The 14,258-nt window shown below is 28.2% G+C and overlaps 2 protein-coding genes across 2 annotated transcripts in view; one reads left to right on the forward strand and one right to left on the reverse strand.

Annotated features, from left to right (window-relative positions):
• The window catches only part of Appl (amyloid-beta-like protein), a gene marked incomplete in the record, with an annotated part of 301,509 nt that extends 298,294 nt beyond the window's left edge, over positions 1 to 3,215 (forward strand). The window contains 5 exon segments of the mRNA XM_067053656.1: positions 1 to 161; positions 257 to 477; positions 687 to 830; positions 1,143 to 1,254; positions 1,487 to 3,215. Coding sequence (XP_066909757.1) covers positions 1 to 161; positions 257 to 477; positions 687 to 830; positions 1,143 to 1,254; positions 1,487 to 1,488 — 640 coding nt within the window.
• Positions 3,216 to 5,981: 2,766 nt separating this feature from the next.
• LOC106685252 (general odorant-binding protein 19d) overlaps positions 5,982 to 14,258 on the reverse strand; it is a 9,978-nt gene continuing 1,701 nt past the window's right edge. The window contains exons 2-7 of the mRNA XM_014427815.3: positions 9,168 to 9,237; positions 9,036 to 9,094; positions 8,903 to 8,938; positions 8,046 to 8,163; positions 6,265 to 6,338; positions 5,982 to 6,149 (exon numbers count right to left, since the gene is read on the reverse strand). Of these exons, the coding sequence (XP_014283301.1) occupies positions 6,114 to 6,149; positions 6,265 to 6,338; positions 8,046 to 8,163; positions 8,903 to 8,938; positions 9,036 to 9,094; positions 9,168 to 9,237 (393 nt within the window). The 3' untranslated portion in view covers positions 5,982 to 6,113. The remainder of the gene's footprint in view (positions 6,150 to 6,264; positions 6,339 to 8,045; positions 8,164 to 8,902; positions 8,939 to 9,035; positions 9,095 to 9,167; positions 9,238 to 14,258) is intronic.

Here is a 14,258-nt window from a genome sequence, read left to right on the forward strand (position 1 = left end):
ATTCCCTGAGTTATCTTCAAAAATATCACAGTTGATGTCTGACTATATGCAAGCCTTAAGAAGTAAAGATGACACTCCTGGATCCCTCCTCTCCATGACCAGAGAAGCCGAAGCTGCTATACTTGACAAATACCGAGCTGATGTCACTGCCCTTCAAGAAGGTAAAATTTTGAATAAGTTTTATTAATAACTAAGACATCAGTAGCAAATTCATTTTTTAATTATTTTCTATATACTATTGTCGTTAATACCTCAGATAAAGAAAGAGAAAGAGTGCTAGAGAAAGAACGTAAGGAAGCCCATAAGAGAGAGAGAACTGAGCTGAGAGAGGAAGCTAGGAAATATGATCCAGAAACTGTTGAAGATGAACACAGTACTGAAACTGGACCCTTGACTTCAGCTGCCCCGGTCCTTCATGAGCAACAGCCACAACTTTACGCCCATGCTATGACTCATGATATCAGCCACAATGAGCCAGTAAGTATTATATTTTTGTTAAATATCATATTTTTTTATTTATAGATGATAGAAAAGTTCAAAAATAACATTAGAAATCGAAAATTATTTTTAAGATGAATTTTGCCCAATTCTGCTTGAAATTTATTCTTCAACTCCTCAACAGTATGTAAAATTAATTTTTTGTGGTCAATTATCAAACTCGCTCACAAATAATTTCTGTTTTCTAGACTTATTCTGTTAGGAGAGAGGTTTATCGCGATACAAAGGGTCTCTACTTCATTTTAGCTTTTGCTGGTATTGCATTAATGATTGCTGTTTTGATGGGTGGTGCAGTACTACGAAGGCGAAGTGCAAGATCACCTCAAAATCAGGTAAAGTTATAAATAACAATAGCATGATAAAACTATTTTCAAAGATTATTTTTTTATATATCAGTAGAAGTAATGATTAATGCTGGAAGATCGATGATTGACCATGTGTGATAATAAAAGGAAGATGATTCTGGCGTGTTCATAGAAAAAAACTGAAATAGTCATAAAACTATTTCTTTCACTCTGTTCTACATTTCAGAATTTCATCTTAGTCCCATATCTTTTACCTGTTTTAATTTTTATTTATGTGAACCGCCCATACTTAATTTTATTACTTTATATTTTTTATTCATTTATAACTGGTGATTTCAGGGTTTTATTGAGGTAGATCAAGCGGCTACTCCAGAAGAAAGACATGTAGCCAATATGCAGATTAATGGATACGAAAATCCAACATACAAATATTTCGAAGTCAAAGAGAACTGTATGTAAAGTATGTACTTAATAATTTTATTAAATTATCATTAATTGAGAAAGATACCCCCAAAGGTACAAACCCTTCGTAAAAATGTTTAATGAAGTTAATTTACAACTTTTAAATGTCCAGTAGTAAAATTTAAACATTTTAACTTTGTTGATGCCTCTATGGCAGATATATATATATTTATACCCATAAATATATATTTATATGTAAAATAATTTAAATTACTTTTCAGAAACACAAATAAAGTATAAGAGATGTGGGGGACCTCACAGAATATAAACGTCAGCCAACTTGTATATTTCCCCCTTTTGGTTGAGTAAGCCAGTAGATCTTGGAGGTCCTGTGTATTTTGATACCTAGCTCGACATAGAGGAACCTTGTACTTATATATAAATTTGATGTGTTAGCTTAGAATTTGTGCCATATTTCTGTATAATTTTCTTTGTATAATTTTATTATTTCTTCTCTTTTTTCTTTTTATATTTAAAACAATTTTATCCCACCTCTGAGGCTTACTGATATTAGTTGCGTGTAATCACTTGTGTGTAAAGTGTGAATAGGTGTGTTGTATTCCCTAAAATTAAGTAGAATTTAATACTAATGCTATCACCCTAATGAAATACTCATCACAAAGTGAATGAATTATTTGCAGTATTAAACATTTGCATATACTGTTTTTAGCACTTATAAAAATATTTGTAAAATCTTACTTGAAAATTTCACATTTAAGCTTCTCAATAATAATGTTAGTGCATTTTCCTTTTAAGAGAATTAATTGGGATTCTAATAAGAAAGTCCCTCCAGTCATACGAAACTTTTTACATTTTTTTAAGTAAAATGCACATTCCGCACAAGTACAACATTTTATTTGTTTCTCTTAATTTAACTTGTGTGTTTTTGTTTTTTTCTTTGTAATATGGTGTAAGTATTTATTAATAAACTTATAAATATGAAAAAAAAATTGATGATAACTTGGCACATAGTTAGTGCCATCACTCTTCGGTAGGTTCCTCTATACTTTTTTTTTAATTTCTTTTATGCATAAAGAATGAAGATAATAATTAATATTAAAATGTAAAATTCAAAGATGCATTATACATTTAAATAAAATTATACAGATTATGATAGTATATATCCTGTTGTATGTGACTGTTGCTTTACTTGATGTAGCTTAAAGTGGTATTTTTTTTATATTAGTGAAATATGCAACATTGTAAATTGTCTATTGCTGCTATATAATTTGTTATGTTGTACATTATAAATACTAATAAATTATATGTATTACCTCTACTATGAAATATAAACTGATTATTATGACACATTACTTTTAAAAAACTTATTATAAAACATTTTAAAAAAATTATGAAAAATGATATATCTCAGTTACTCATCATAGTTGTTCATATTATTCGTTCCATCAAGCTGTATCACATTCCAAAAATGTTTTAATAATATAAAAAAATAATGTAGTTATTTTGTAAACATTCCTATTGAGGTTTTGTAATATTTGTATTTAAGGAGAATCTCATTTTGTTAAGCTTTATTCCAAAAATAGATAAATAGAGCATAAACTGTTATTTTGATGTACTTCTATTCTAAACTACATTAGTTCAATAAATACCTGTATAGACACGGTATAGGTAAGGATTAAAGTGTTATAGGATAATTATACAGAAGATATAATATCAAACGGAAGATATTGAATTGACACCTAAATAACAATTTATATTATCTCTCCTGATTTCCACATAATCTTTTTTCAACTGTCATGAAGGAAAGTCATGTACACAACGTTCATACCAAAAAGAAGTGTTTTTGAAAACATGGAACTTATTGTGAATTTATTTGTTAATATGATGCAAAGAACATGTCCACTAGTATTGTCCAATATAAGAGTGTTATTATCAATATTTTAATTACTGTAATTTATTTATTAAATAAAACTTAATACCTTTGATGTATCTTTTCTTTTCATTATCCTTGCAAAAAACTCTTGAGTATCAAAAGTCTTTTCTAGATACTGTTGTGGAATTTAGGGAGGATTTTATAAACAAGACAAAGAGTCCATGTTTCCAATTATAGACGCCAGGACCGACTGCCTTCAGAACAAAGAACTTCTTTGTTCCCAGCAGTGTCATAGTGTCGCCATATACTGTTTTATTTACAAACCAAATAATAACACTAATTTTCTACAATAGATATTTTATAGATTTTTAATGTAAACTGCTTCTTTTTTTTTTTTAAATTGGTATTTTCTGTGATCAAGTAAGTAATTATTATAATGACAAAAGAAAGCTATAATGCTAGTTGTTTCCATTTATACATCAGATGCACATTAAATTATATTATTACATTTTCAATTTTTTCATAAACTCTCTGAATATTCAAAATTATATGTTTTGTTTCTTCATATTCGGACACTATTAAAATTAAAATACAACTTCCAGACAATTTACACTTTCACTGCAGGGGCTTTCCTGGAAAACCTAATAAAGGCTCAATTTTTTTTATATTTTCTTTTCTTTTAACGTAAATAAGAATTATATAATGTATATTAAAATGTAATATTTAGCCAAACAAAGTTTTAATACCTGTTTTTTAACCATGTGAATAATACACTGTTGTCACCAATATCTGGCACTGAATCTGTTTGCTGATACATGAATATTTTGCGGGATTTTAACTGAATTGCTGAATAAGGACTCTAAAAAGGCAGTACCCTGAAATATCATAGCAGGTGGAAGCTAGGACAGTACTCAACATGATTTGGGGCTATCTGAGGTAACAGGGAGATGCAAGAGCTCTTCCCTCCATTCTGAGTGCAAGCTAGATAAGTGACCTTCCTTGCAACCCATTATCATCATTCTTACTCCCAAGCCACCTCAAGTTGACAATTGGGTGTTATCTACCGCAATCAAGGTGTTAACACTAGTTTGATTGTTGAAGCTTCTTCAATTTTGGTACAAAATAGATGTTTCAGCCACCTACTTCTAAGAAAACAATTAAATAAATAAAAGTATAAGGCTTACATACCTCCTTTGTACGTGACTCTCATCCTATCTATTCACCTCCTAATCAACTACTTTACACATATTGAACCAGCATTATCAAGGCCTTCTGGTCAAGCATACATAACATGTCTATTATGTTATAATACAACAACCTCAACAATAGTATTTATTGATGGTCTCACATTATTACCTCATGACTGATGTTTTTCTTTTTAAATAAAACTGTATTAATTGATAGTTTCATTGCCTAAAAATTAGTGGAAATACTCTGAATAAGTTTAATATAATTTTTCAACAGTTTTAAGTAACAGACCTATCAGATAAGAAGATTTTCATTGGCTTTGTGAAAAAAAGAAATAATAAATTACATGTTTATCATCAGTTATGAGGTTTTCATAATAAGCAATTGATTTATAGGTCTATAAGGAAATTAAAAATGACATAATTACTGACAAGACTAGGAGTCCTATTTTGAATCACAAGAAATCTGATAATTGAAGCTACAAATTTCTAGTACAAAATAAAAGAATTATTTTTCCGTCCCACAATATTACATATCAATCAAAACTTTCTCTGGATAAAGCTGTATTGCTTTTCTAGCAAATTATTTCATGTTCTTTATAAAAAATTGTATTGTAGTCTTACTACTAATTAGTTAATAGAAGTCTTAACATTTTCTTTAGCCTTATTTTGTAATTATTTTGCTCCATGCTTTTTTGGAAAAGGGCATTTAGCCAACTTATTGTTTAATAATTTTTTATTTTATTTTATCATCTCATACAATGCATTGGATACAGATACAGTACATAAACAGTAAAATTAAAATGCTCCTTTCTAAGAAGCAACAGAAAGAAGTTTTAATTGTTTTTTAATAATGAATTTTGTGACAGGAAGTGCCATATAAACAAAATAAACTTGAGAGCTTTAGTATGTGTGTGAGGAATCTAAGGGAAAAGATAAAGCCATAACTCTTGGGGAAAAAAATTAATATATTTTTTATTTCAAATATATATTTTTTTCAAATTGGCTAGGAAACAAACCAAACCTATCAAATAAATACATTCATAAGCATTCTAAAACTTGCTTGAGATCAGGTTTGATTTATAAGTTATTATTATGTAATGAAATGTACTAAGTTAAGATTTAATATCTGTATTTTTTATATTTGTTGATGCTTTAAACAAGGATATCTCAAAAGTTTTATAGAAAAGGGTTTTAGGAATATTTTATTGGTACAAAGGAATATGCGAAGTAAACAATGTTTTTGAAAAACTTTTTTTTTTTTAAATTGTTTAAATCTTACTTGAATATAGTTTTGTTTGATACGTAATAACATATTTGTTTTTTTAAAATCAAATGATACTTGGAAAAAAAGTATCACTAAGTAAAATTGTAGTTAGGAAAAACAGAAGATATTAAATGAATAATGGCTCCAAAAATTTTATTGTAGTGAATTCAGCCTTGAAGAAATAGAAGGTAAATTCAGCAGTTGGATTAAGATAACACTCCAATATATCACTGAACCAAAGAGATACCAAAATATGGTGATGATAAGACTTTTTGATGGATTCTTGGCTGGATGGATATTTTATAACTTTTTCATATTGCTTTCAACCTTTTTAATTTATTTATTATGAATTAATTTGAATCTGAATGATTATGAATTTCAATATTAAAATTTTCAGTAGGTAGTAGGAATGGAAAAAAAAAATTGACTACAGAATCAATATTAGTTTATTATAAATTTAAATAACTGTCATGTATTAACATTAAAACATATATTTTCTTTCAACTATTGCCTGTGAGATGCAGTGGAAACTTTGGTGTCTTCTGAAACTGCGACCCTTATTATTTTGCAAAAAAATCAGTATTCTCCAAGCCCACCTGAAAACATTTAGATTTTTAAGTAAAATAATGCCTTTTTGACAAGTAACATAATTTTCTGGGAGGCATTGTCAACAAATATTTTCTGTTTATCAACAAGCATAACATAACATACCTTCTTTGCTTCTTTAGCAGCACAGACTGACACCAGATAAGCAAATTCACATGGATCTTCTCCTACTTCTGGATCTGTAAAGTTGATTATAGAAACTATTAATATTGCCAGACTATAATGATTTTTGAACATATCTTACCATTTAACTAAAATTAATATAATTTTCTTAAAAACAAGGAAAATTTCATTTAAGTAATGTCTATGTAGTTAGAATTTAAAAATCCAATTTATGGGAAGTAGTTGGCAGAACTTACTTTAGATATGGCTATTTCAATAATCAAATACAAAAAATAAATCAGTATTTAATGTAATCAAAAAAATAAAAATATATATATATCTTTTTTACAATGCAGGTTAGACTGATTATTGAGATTTAATCATATAGAGAATCCATTTTCTATAATGAACAATCTGCTGATATGTTCTTTAGATTAAGAGAATGTTTTCATCTATTAAATAAAATAACAAATACAACATTACATGATTAAATGAAAAAAATATAATCTAATTTAAAAAGTTTATAGTCTTATGATGTCTAGTGAAGAGTTCTGTTTTAACTAACACACACCATTTTAGTGGAGTAATCAGTACCAGTAATGGTTCATAAACTTTTATAGTATTTGAATCCAATGAGAGTTGGAGTTTAAATAATAGTATTTTCAAAGTTAATTTAAAACAAGAACCTCTGCAGAGAAGAAAATAACCATTTTTTTTTCAATCCACTGAGCCCTTTCAAGACAACTGAGTAGCTCTTGAGTTAGAAATGTTTTTCTCATTTATGCTTTGCAGTTATTTACATTAAAATTATTTTGGATTGGTTGAAATTCATTGACTGAAACCCTTGACCTTCCCACATTGACTGGATTAGATTAGTACTCTGTAGGACGACCATCCCTTATACCAGAAATAGCCAGGGTAAAAAAAATATTGTTGAAGTTATTATTTAACATTTGTTTCAATTTACAACCATAAAGCATTAGTTAATTATCTTTTCGGTATTGTTATGTTACTATCCTGAAAGTGTAGCCTCATCTCTCAGAAAAAAAATTAAATAATCCTCTCCCACAACGGACCTTTGAACTTAGCAAGCTGAGATACTTGTCAGTTAACAATGCACAGGTTATAGAATGGTGTTCAAGTTATTTGAATAAACTAGGACAACTCCAATTTTATTAAATACATAGGTTGGGAACAATTTTGCATTAAGTCCATTCACAATGAGATAAGTAGGGCTAAAACAACCCTTAATAAAAATACAACCTGTTGATACAGAGAGTAATACATGAGATTAGAAAATAAGGTCATGACTATAGAGTGAGTTAGGATAAGGATCCTTTCCTTCGGATCATATATTCTATTCATTTTGATTGGTTCTATGAAACAAATATTAGCATCCTCTGCTTAGAAGAAGGTGCTCATTACCAGTCATCTATAGGTTGGAAATAATAAACCCATAACAGACTTCTTTCTGTATTATCATGTACCTGAATGGTATTGTGGAGAAAAGAAGTTAAAGAAAAACTTTGTTGTTGGAGCCATGCAAACCATCGGAAGAGTTCTTGATGAGTTCAAACATAACTGTTCTTAATGTTCAATAATTACTAATGAATACAACAGAATTTAAAACCAAACTACTATGAGGCATGACTTTGTGTTTATAATTGTTTTCCAGGATAAAAATGACCATACCTACCTGGTTTATTTAAATAGGTTTGCGCCTACTACAATACTTTCAGAGATATCAGTGTTAATAATAGCAAAATTTGCTCAAATATACTCACATTGTTTAGCACAGGTTTCAATGATTTCCTTTCCTTTAGCTGCCTGTTCAGGGTTTTCTTTGTGAATTACATCAGTCATAACCAGAGCATTTTCTTTGTTATATTTTCCATTTTGAAGCTGAAAAAAAGGAATTTTTTTTTTTTAATTTTGTCTCACAATCATAAGTAAATATTTATTTATGACCAAATAAAAATTGGGAGATTATATCATTCTGGATGATCTTTATTGCCTTGATGACCAGGCAGACTGGGGTGAGGTTCCCCGAGTTCTCAGTTCAAAATGGTTTGGGTCTGATTCCCAACCAAGTTTCAGTCCTCCAGAGGAATGAATTTTAACACGCTAACTCTAGTTAGCCAACAGAAGTTGGTAAAACAGAGCATGGTACCATTCAAACTATACCCACATTTACCAGTACCTATTTTTTTTACGGAGTATTTAATTTTTTTTAAATATATATTTAACAAGTTTATTTCTAAATGTAAAAATTAGAGTTAATGGTTATTCTGTAATTTAATATTAACTATACTTTAAAATGCAATTGCCTGTCAGCTAAAAACACATATCAATAAAAATGTATTGAAGATGGTCAGACAAATTATGTTTATAAATATACATCAACAGTACATATACACTATGTATAAACGTTTCACACTAATATGGGATAAGCAGCATTTAAGACAGTTATCGATATAATTATGATTTAAGAGAAAAATACATCATTGTATAATAATTGTTTAAGAAAGAACATTTTTGTTACTAGGAAAGTAAATTTCACATTACAATGAGTAAATTCATATTAATTATTTATTAATATTATTAAGAAGATTTATTTCGAATACTGACAAGAAATACTTACAATTTTTCCTTCCTCTAGAAAGCAGGCCATGTAGCACTAAAAAGAAAAAAAGTGCATTATTATACCATTAAAGCAAAAATATGATAACACCTTTAATTATATGTTGTAGAGAAAATATATACATTTTTTTTACCTTAGCAACGTGTGAGTATTGAAATTCTGTATCTTTTGCCTTCAGCTTTTCAATTTCCTCTGAAAATTAAGAAAGTATATCATTCAATTATTTTTATATTTCAAGAATTCAATCAATTTCAAATGTATTTACCTTCTGTAACAGCGTGTTTTTCTTTACATTTTTCAGCAGTTTTCTTAAACTTCTCTTTAACGTCATCCCCCTGTGAACCAAATGATTCATTTCATTTGTAAATTATAAAATATGTAAAGGTTTTAATGATATTTTGTTACAATATATTATTTAGTTTGGTAGAGGTCTGCCAAACTGAGGAAGGTGCCATCCATTCATGTTAGCCCAACAGAAACTCGTTTTTTCTGCGAAAATTCTGCATATTGCGCTATTTCACGTTACGAATTCTAAAAAATATAATCTAATGTATTCTTGGAACCAAATTATATTTTGGATTCATTAAGTGATTTCATTGACCCACAAAAATTATGGGTTTAGAACTATTTCGGCCCTATGCTAAAATACTTAAACACGTAACCAATAGATTCTATATCCAAAAGTGCTTGAAACATTACATGCGGCATCACAACCATTACCGTCTTTACCTTAAGGGACTTAGCTTCTGTGATCGAACTCTTGTAAATTTACAGTGCAGCACTCTGGAATGTGCATAATAACGTAAGTTTTAAAAAACAAAATTGGAAATTTTACCGAGACCGTATGAATATGCTTTTGGAAGCAAATTTTTTAAAAATTAATACCGTGTTGGTTTTTAATTTTAAAACGGGATTTTCACTATGAAAGATTGACCCAAAAATAAATTTAATACAATTACTTTACTCAACACCTTTTGTAGTTAGTTAGTTCCTTCAGAAGTTATTACCAAAATGTGAATTGGCAATAAATCAAATAAAACCTTCAAGCCGGTGCTTATTACAGTAGGTTACTAGTATTTAATATGAATAAAAGAATAACCCGTTTTAACAATAAATAACATAAGCAAATTTTTATATGTGTTATTTGGTTGATAATTTTCAACAAATTTGTAATGATTACTTCCTTTCTATGGGTAAAAAAAAACTATAATTCCGGATTATAATCCTAATTATAATTATAGTTGTAGTGATGTTAATGTTCATTTTAGTTGATAATTATAGTAGTAATGAGTCACCATTTAGACATGTTTGGGTATTATTTGAATATGAACGCATATTTTTTAAAATTTAAATTTGTCTTAGCTATAATGAAATGAAAATTTGTGGCATAGTTGGATATAACTACATCTCGATCGATTGTTGACGTAAACATCGAATTAATTTATTGTTAAATAGGTTACTATCAGATCTATTGCATACAGAAATAACATAAAACAAACTAATCACAATTAGTGAATTTGTTTATTTACTACAGTTTCCTCAAAATTATTCTTTGCGTTAGATTTTACTGATAAATGGTGAGTTTAGAGAACAGGTGGCATTAACATCGCATTTTATGATTAATCAATTCTGTGTTAATTTCATCAGACAAAAGGTCTTAGGTATAACAATATTCAAGAGATTATTATAAGAAAGAACCTTCCACAAACCGTCCTACTTACTTAGACTTCAGTATACATACACGCAGTACCCAATCAGAACTCATGATGAATAACAACCTTTTCATGTTTTATGAAATTAAAATTTTTTTTTACTTATATATACTAAAGCCAAAAAAAGAGCTATTAGAAGCAAAGTAACAACAAGTTGTTTTGCTACTTGAACTTAAAAAAAGACAATTGAGCTAATGTTCAATAATGAAGATAGATCAGAGCAATCCTCCTAGACCCAACAAAGTTGATCTGAAAGTTAAAGTTTAAAGGTTAAACATTCAGCGTTCTTTAACGAATAAATAATTTCAAAACAACAAGATTTTATATAGTTTTAAATATTTTTGTAAATTCTATTTTTTATCTATTTTATTTTAATTATTTCTTCTTGAATTAATAAATTCTAGAAACACTAGTAATAATTATTTATATTGTTTCGTATAATTTATTGTTTAATACAATAGTTTTGATAAGTTCTAAGTTTAACATGCAATATGGAGTTGGCATTGAATGGAATATTACGTAACTGGGTTCAGTGGCAGCAATATACCGGAATAATTACCTTTCCACTTCCTCTTTTAATTATAAAACTATTGTTGCATATGTTCCTTTACTAAATTGCTTGTGACTTCCTATGACGAAGAAGCATACTTTTTTTAATTTTTATCACATAGTGATTAAGCATCTCAAAAAACGTTATATTTAACACTATTACATCAATGGTTTTTTGTCTTAATTCAGTTTTCAACTTCTTACTTTCTTCTTGATCTAGATGACTTTTTAAATTAATAGGTCCTAAGCTTATTGATAGTGAACACTTGAAAATGTTTAAATTAAAACAGTGGACACTGAAATGAATGACAGAAATATCCATGTTTTAGTTTTAATTTTTTCTTAATATTAATAATCACTAATGGAAATCAGATTATAAAGAAACATACTATTCAATTTTTGTGAATTGTTTATACAATTAAAATTAACACAAACAATTATTTTATTTTCATTTTAGTCCAAATAAAGAATTGAATTCGTTCAATATCACAATGAAAATAACCTAATAAATGACAATGTAATTTTCATATTAATTATATTTTTGTAATTAGTTGCAATTGTTATTTTCTTTTAAGAAAAAAATAAATGATTATGGTGGAATGTAAGGGTCATTGTCTCATTTTTGTAAAATTTTCAAAGAAGACATATTATTATTTATTTCCATTTCTTTTAATTCATATTGACATAACGATGAGAAGATAGTTGGGGGTGCGGTCAGTAAATAAGACAAATAGGTTGAGAGAACTTATTTAATAGATTTTTCTATTATACAATATTTTGTATTGTCGTTGTTATTCGGTTTTATGTCTTTATGTTTTCCACCACAGAACAAGAGAAGTTGGTCATCCTACTTATTACAATCTATTCTAGCCTTAGGATGAAAATTAAAATGTCTCCTTGCAGAGGAACCATTTCTTATTCGAGGATGCACAACATACTCTACCGTCTCGACCTAAGTTCATTTTTAAATTTTCACTTCATGATACAGTTTTGATAGGTTACAATGAAATTTATCCTAAGTAAAACACTTAACTCAAAACTTTCTGCGTAGATGTATGATAAACCTTATTATTCAAGCATAGTCTTATTTAAAGTACTGGAAAGAAGCAATGAATTTATGTATAATATGTGTATGTATATATTTTTTTATCACTACTTTGATTAATCAACTTTTTCCACCATTTATTTCTACGTTAGTGCTCGCATTATTCTAATAACTCATGATAAGAACATTGGCATTTCAGAATTTATGAAACAATAAAAGATAAAGTAAATGCTTTCTTCTCACAATAAAGCAAAGATTTTTATATGCAGTCCTTAAATTTGATAAATCAATCAGTTATTTAATTAGGTTTCACTAAGTCGCTTGCTAAACCTATCTAATTTATTGATTTTAATTGAACGTTTATGTACCCACTAATGGATATGTCTCGCCTATTTCAATAGATAAAAACGTAATTACGCTTGGTTTTTGACTCATAGATTTTGAAAATAAGACCTCATAAGTGCAGGAAAAAATTCATGGTCTCCTAAAAGAGAATACAGTAACCTAGAACAACATGAAAAAAAAAAAAAGAATTCGATTTAATCGAGGTTGAGACCACAACGGAATATACTTTCACGATAAATACAATATGGGAGGATGGGATCAATTCCCAAATGGGAGCGCACCATCCTCCCATTAAGTCTTATGTAACAATAATATTTTCATTGAAGCAATAATGTACAAACTATTAATGCATACCTGTAAGGCAGAGAAGAGTGAATAAACAAGTCAATAAACGACGAGCAGGAAATGTGAGTGGATCTCTCTTAACACCGAGCATTATTACCAGTAATAAACTTGAGAATAGACATAAAAAAGAATGTTATTCTCAAGTGCTATTCCTTCCATAATACTACATGCCGTTAATTTAAAAAGTAAAATTAATATTTTACGCTTATATGGATTGCAATAAACAAGAATAACTCATAAAAATCAATTTATTCGCATAACAATATTTGTTTTATGCTGAAAATAAATAATAAATTAACCATTCTTTAATTAGAGTTTTATATTTAGATATTCCTTTTGTATTAACGAAGTAATATTTTTAATTTGTTATTATTTTTATTAACAATAAAATAAAGAAATATCGTTGTTTAGGTATGTAACTAGTGTATACTCATACATTCATAATTCAAAATAAAATCTGAAGAGAACTTTTGGAAGATTTTTTTTTCTATATATTGATTATAGAAAAATCCCGTTCATCTTTTTCAGGATTTGTTTAAAGGTTTTTTTTTTGTTTCTCAACGTATTGTAAAATTACGTTTTTATTTCCACTCGTAAGCTATTGACAATCCCCCTATTTACATTAACATTTAAAGATTGATTATTTTTTAAAAGGATTTTTAAGCATATAATATTCTCTATTTTATTTGTATATGATTTCTACGCCATAACCCCTGATGAAGACCTGAAACTCAGGTCGAAACGTCGGCATAAAATAAATAAATATGGTTTTGTTTATTTATGTTGTTCTTTGCTGACCGCACTCCCCGACAAACTTCTCCAAATATCCAATAAACGTTTCCACCTATGTGAAATAGCAATAAATGTACTAATTTATAACATTAAGTAATCTCAAATTATATCTTTCAATTATGATAGTCCAAGACTTTTTTTTTCACAATGTTTGAATATTTCCTCTAATTTTCGTTTTTATAGTTCTCAGATGGCCAAAATTAATCCCATTTATAATTTTTTTCGTTTAGGAGAGACACACAAAATGTATAAATTATAAGTGTAGATTTTATTTAATTCGGTAACTAGAAGTTTGTATCCACTAATTCAAAATGCACTGACCTATAAGATTGGAGTTCTGCACTAATTTAAAAATATCAGTTTTTAGAATATAATAATACGCCATAAAATTTATTACTAGAATACCTCTTGCAATCCCGTTATCCGATCTACACCAGGTTCTTTTCACATCTGGATCAGTTAAAATTAATTTCTCGTGGTCCCATATAATCAATTTTGGTACTTTCACAACGGTAAGACTTTGGTTTTGTTAAAAGGACAAATAAACCCCCAAAATAACGATAAATGT

Source organism: Halyomorpha halys, unplaced genomic scaffold (assembly GCF_000696795.3).
Source record: "Halyomorpha halys isolate HHAL.00 unplaced genomic scaffold, Hhal_1.1 Scaffold674.1, whole genome shotgun sequence".
NCBI classification, from domain to species: domain Eukaryota; kingdom Metazoa; phylum Arthropoda; class Insecta; order Hemiptera; family Pentatomidae; genus Halyomorpha; species Halyomorpha halys.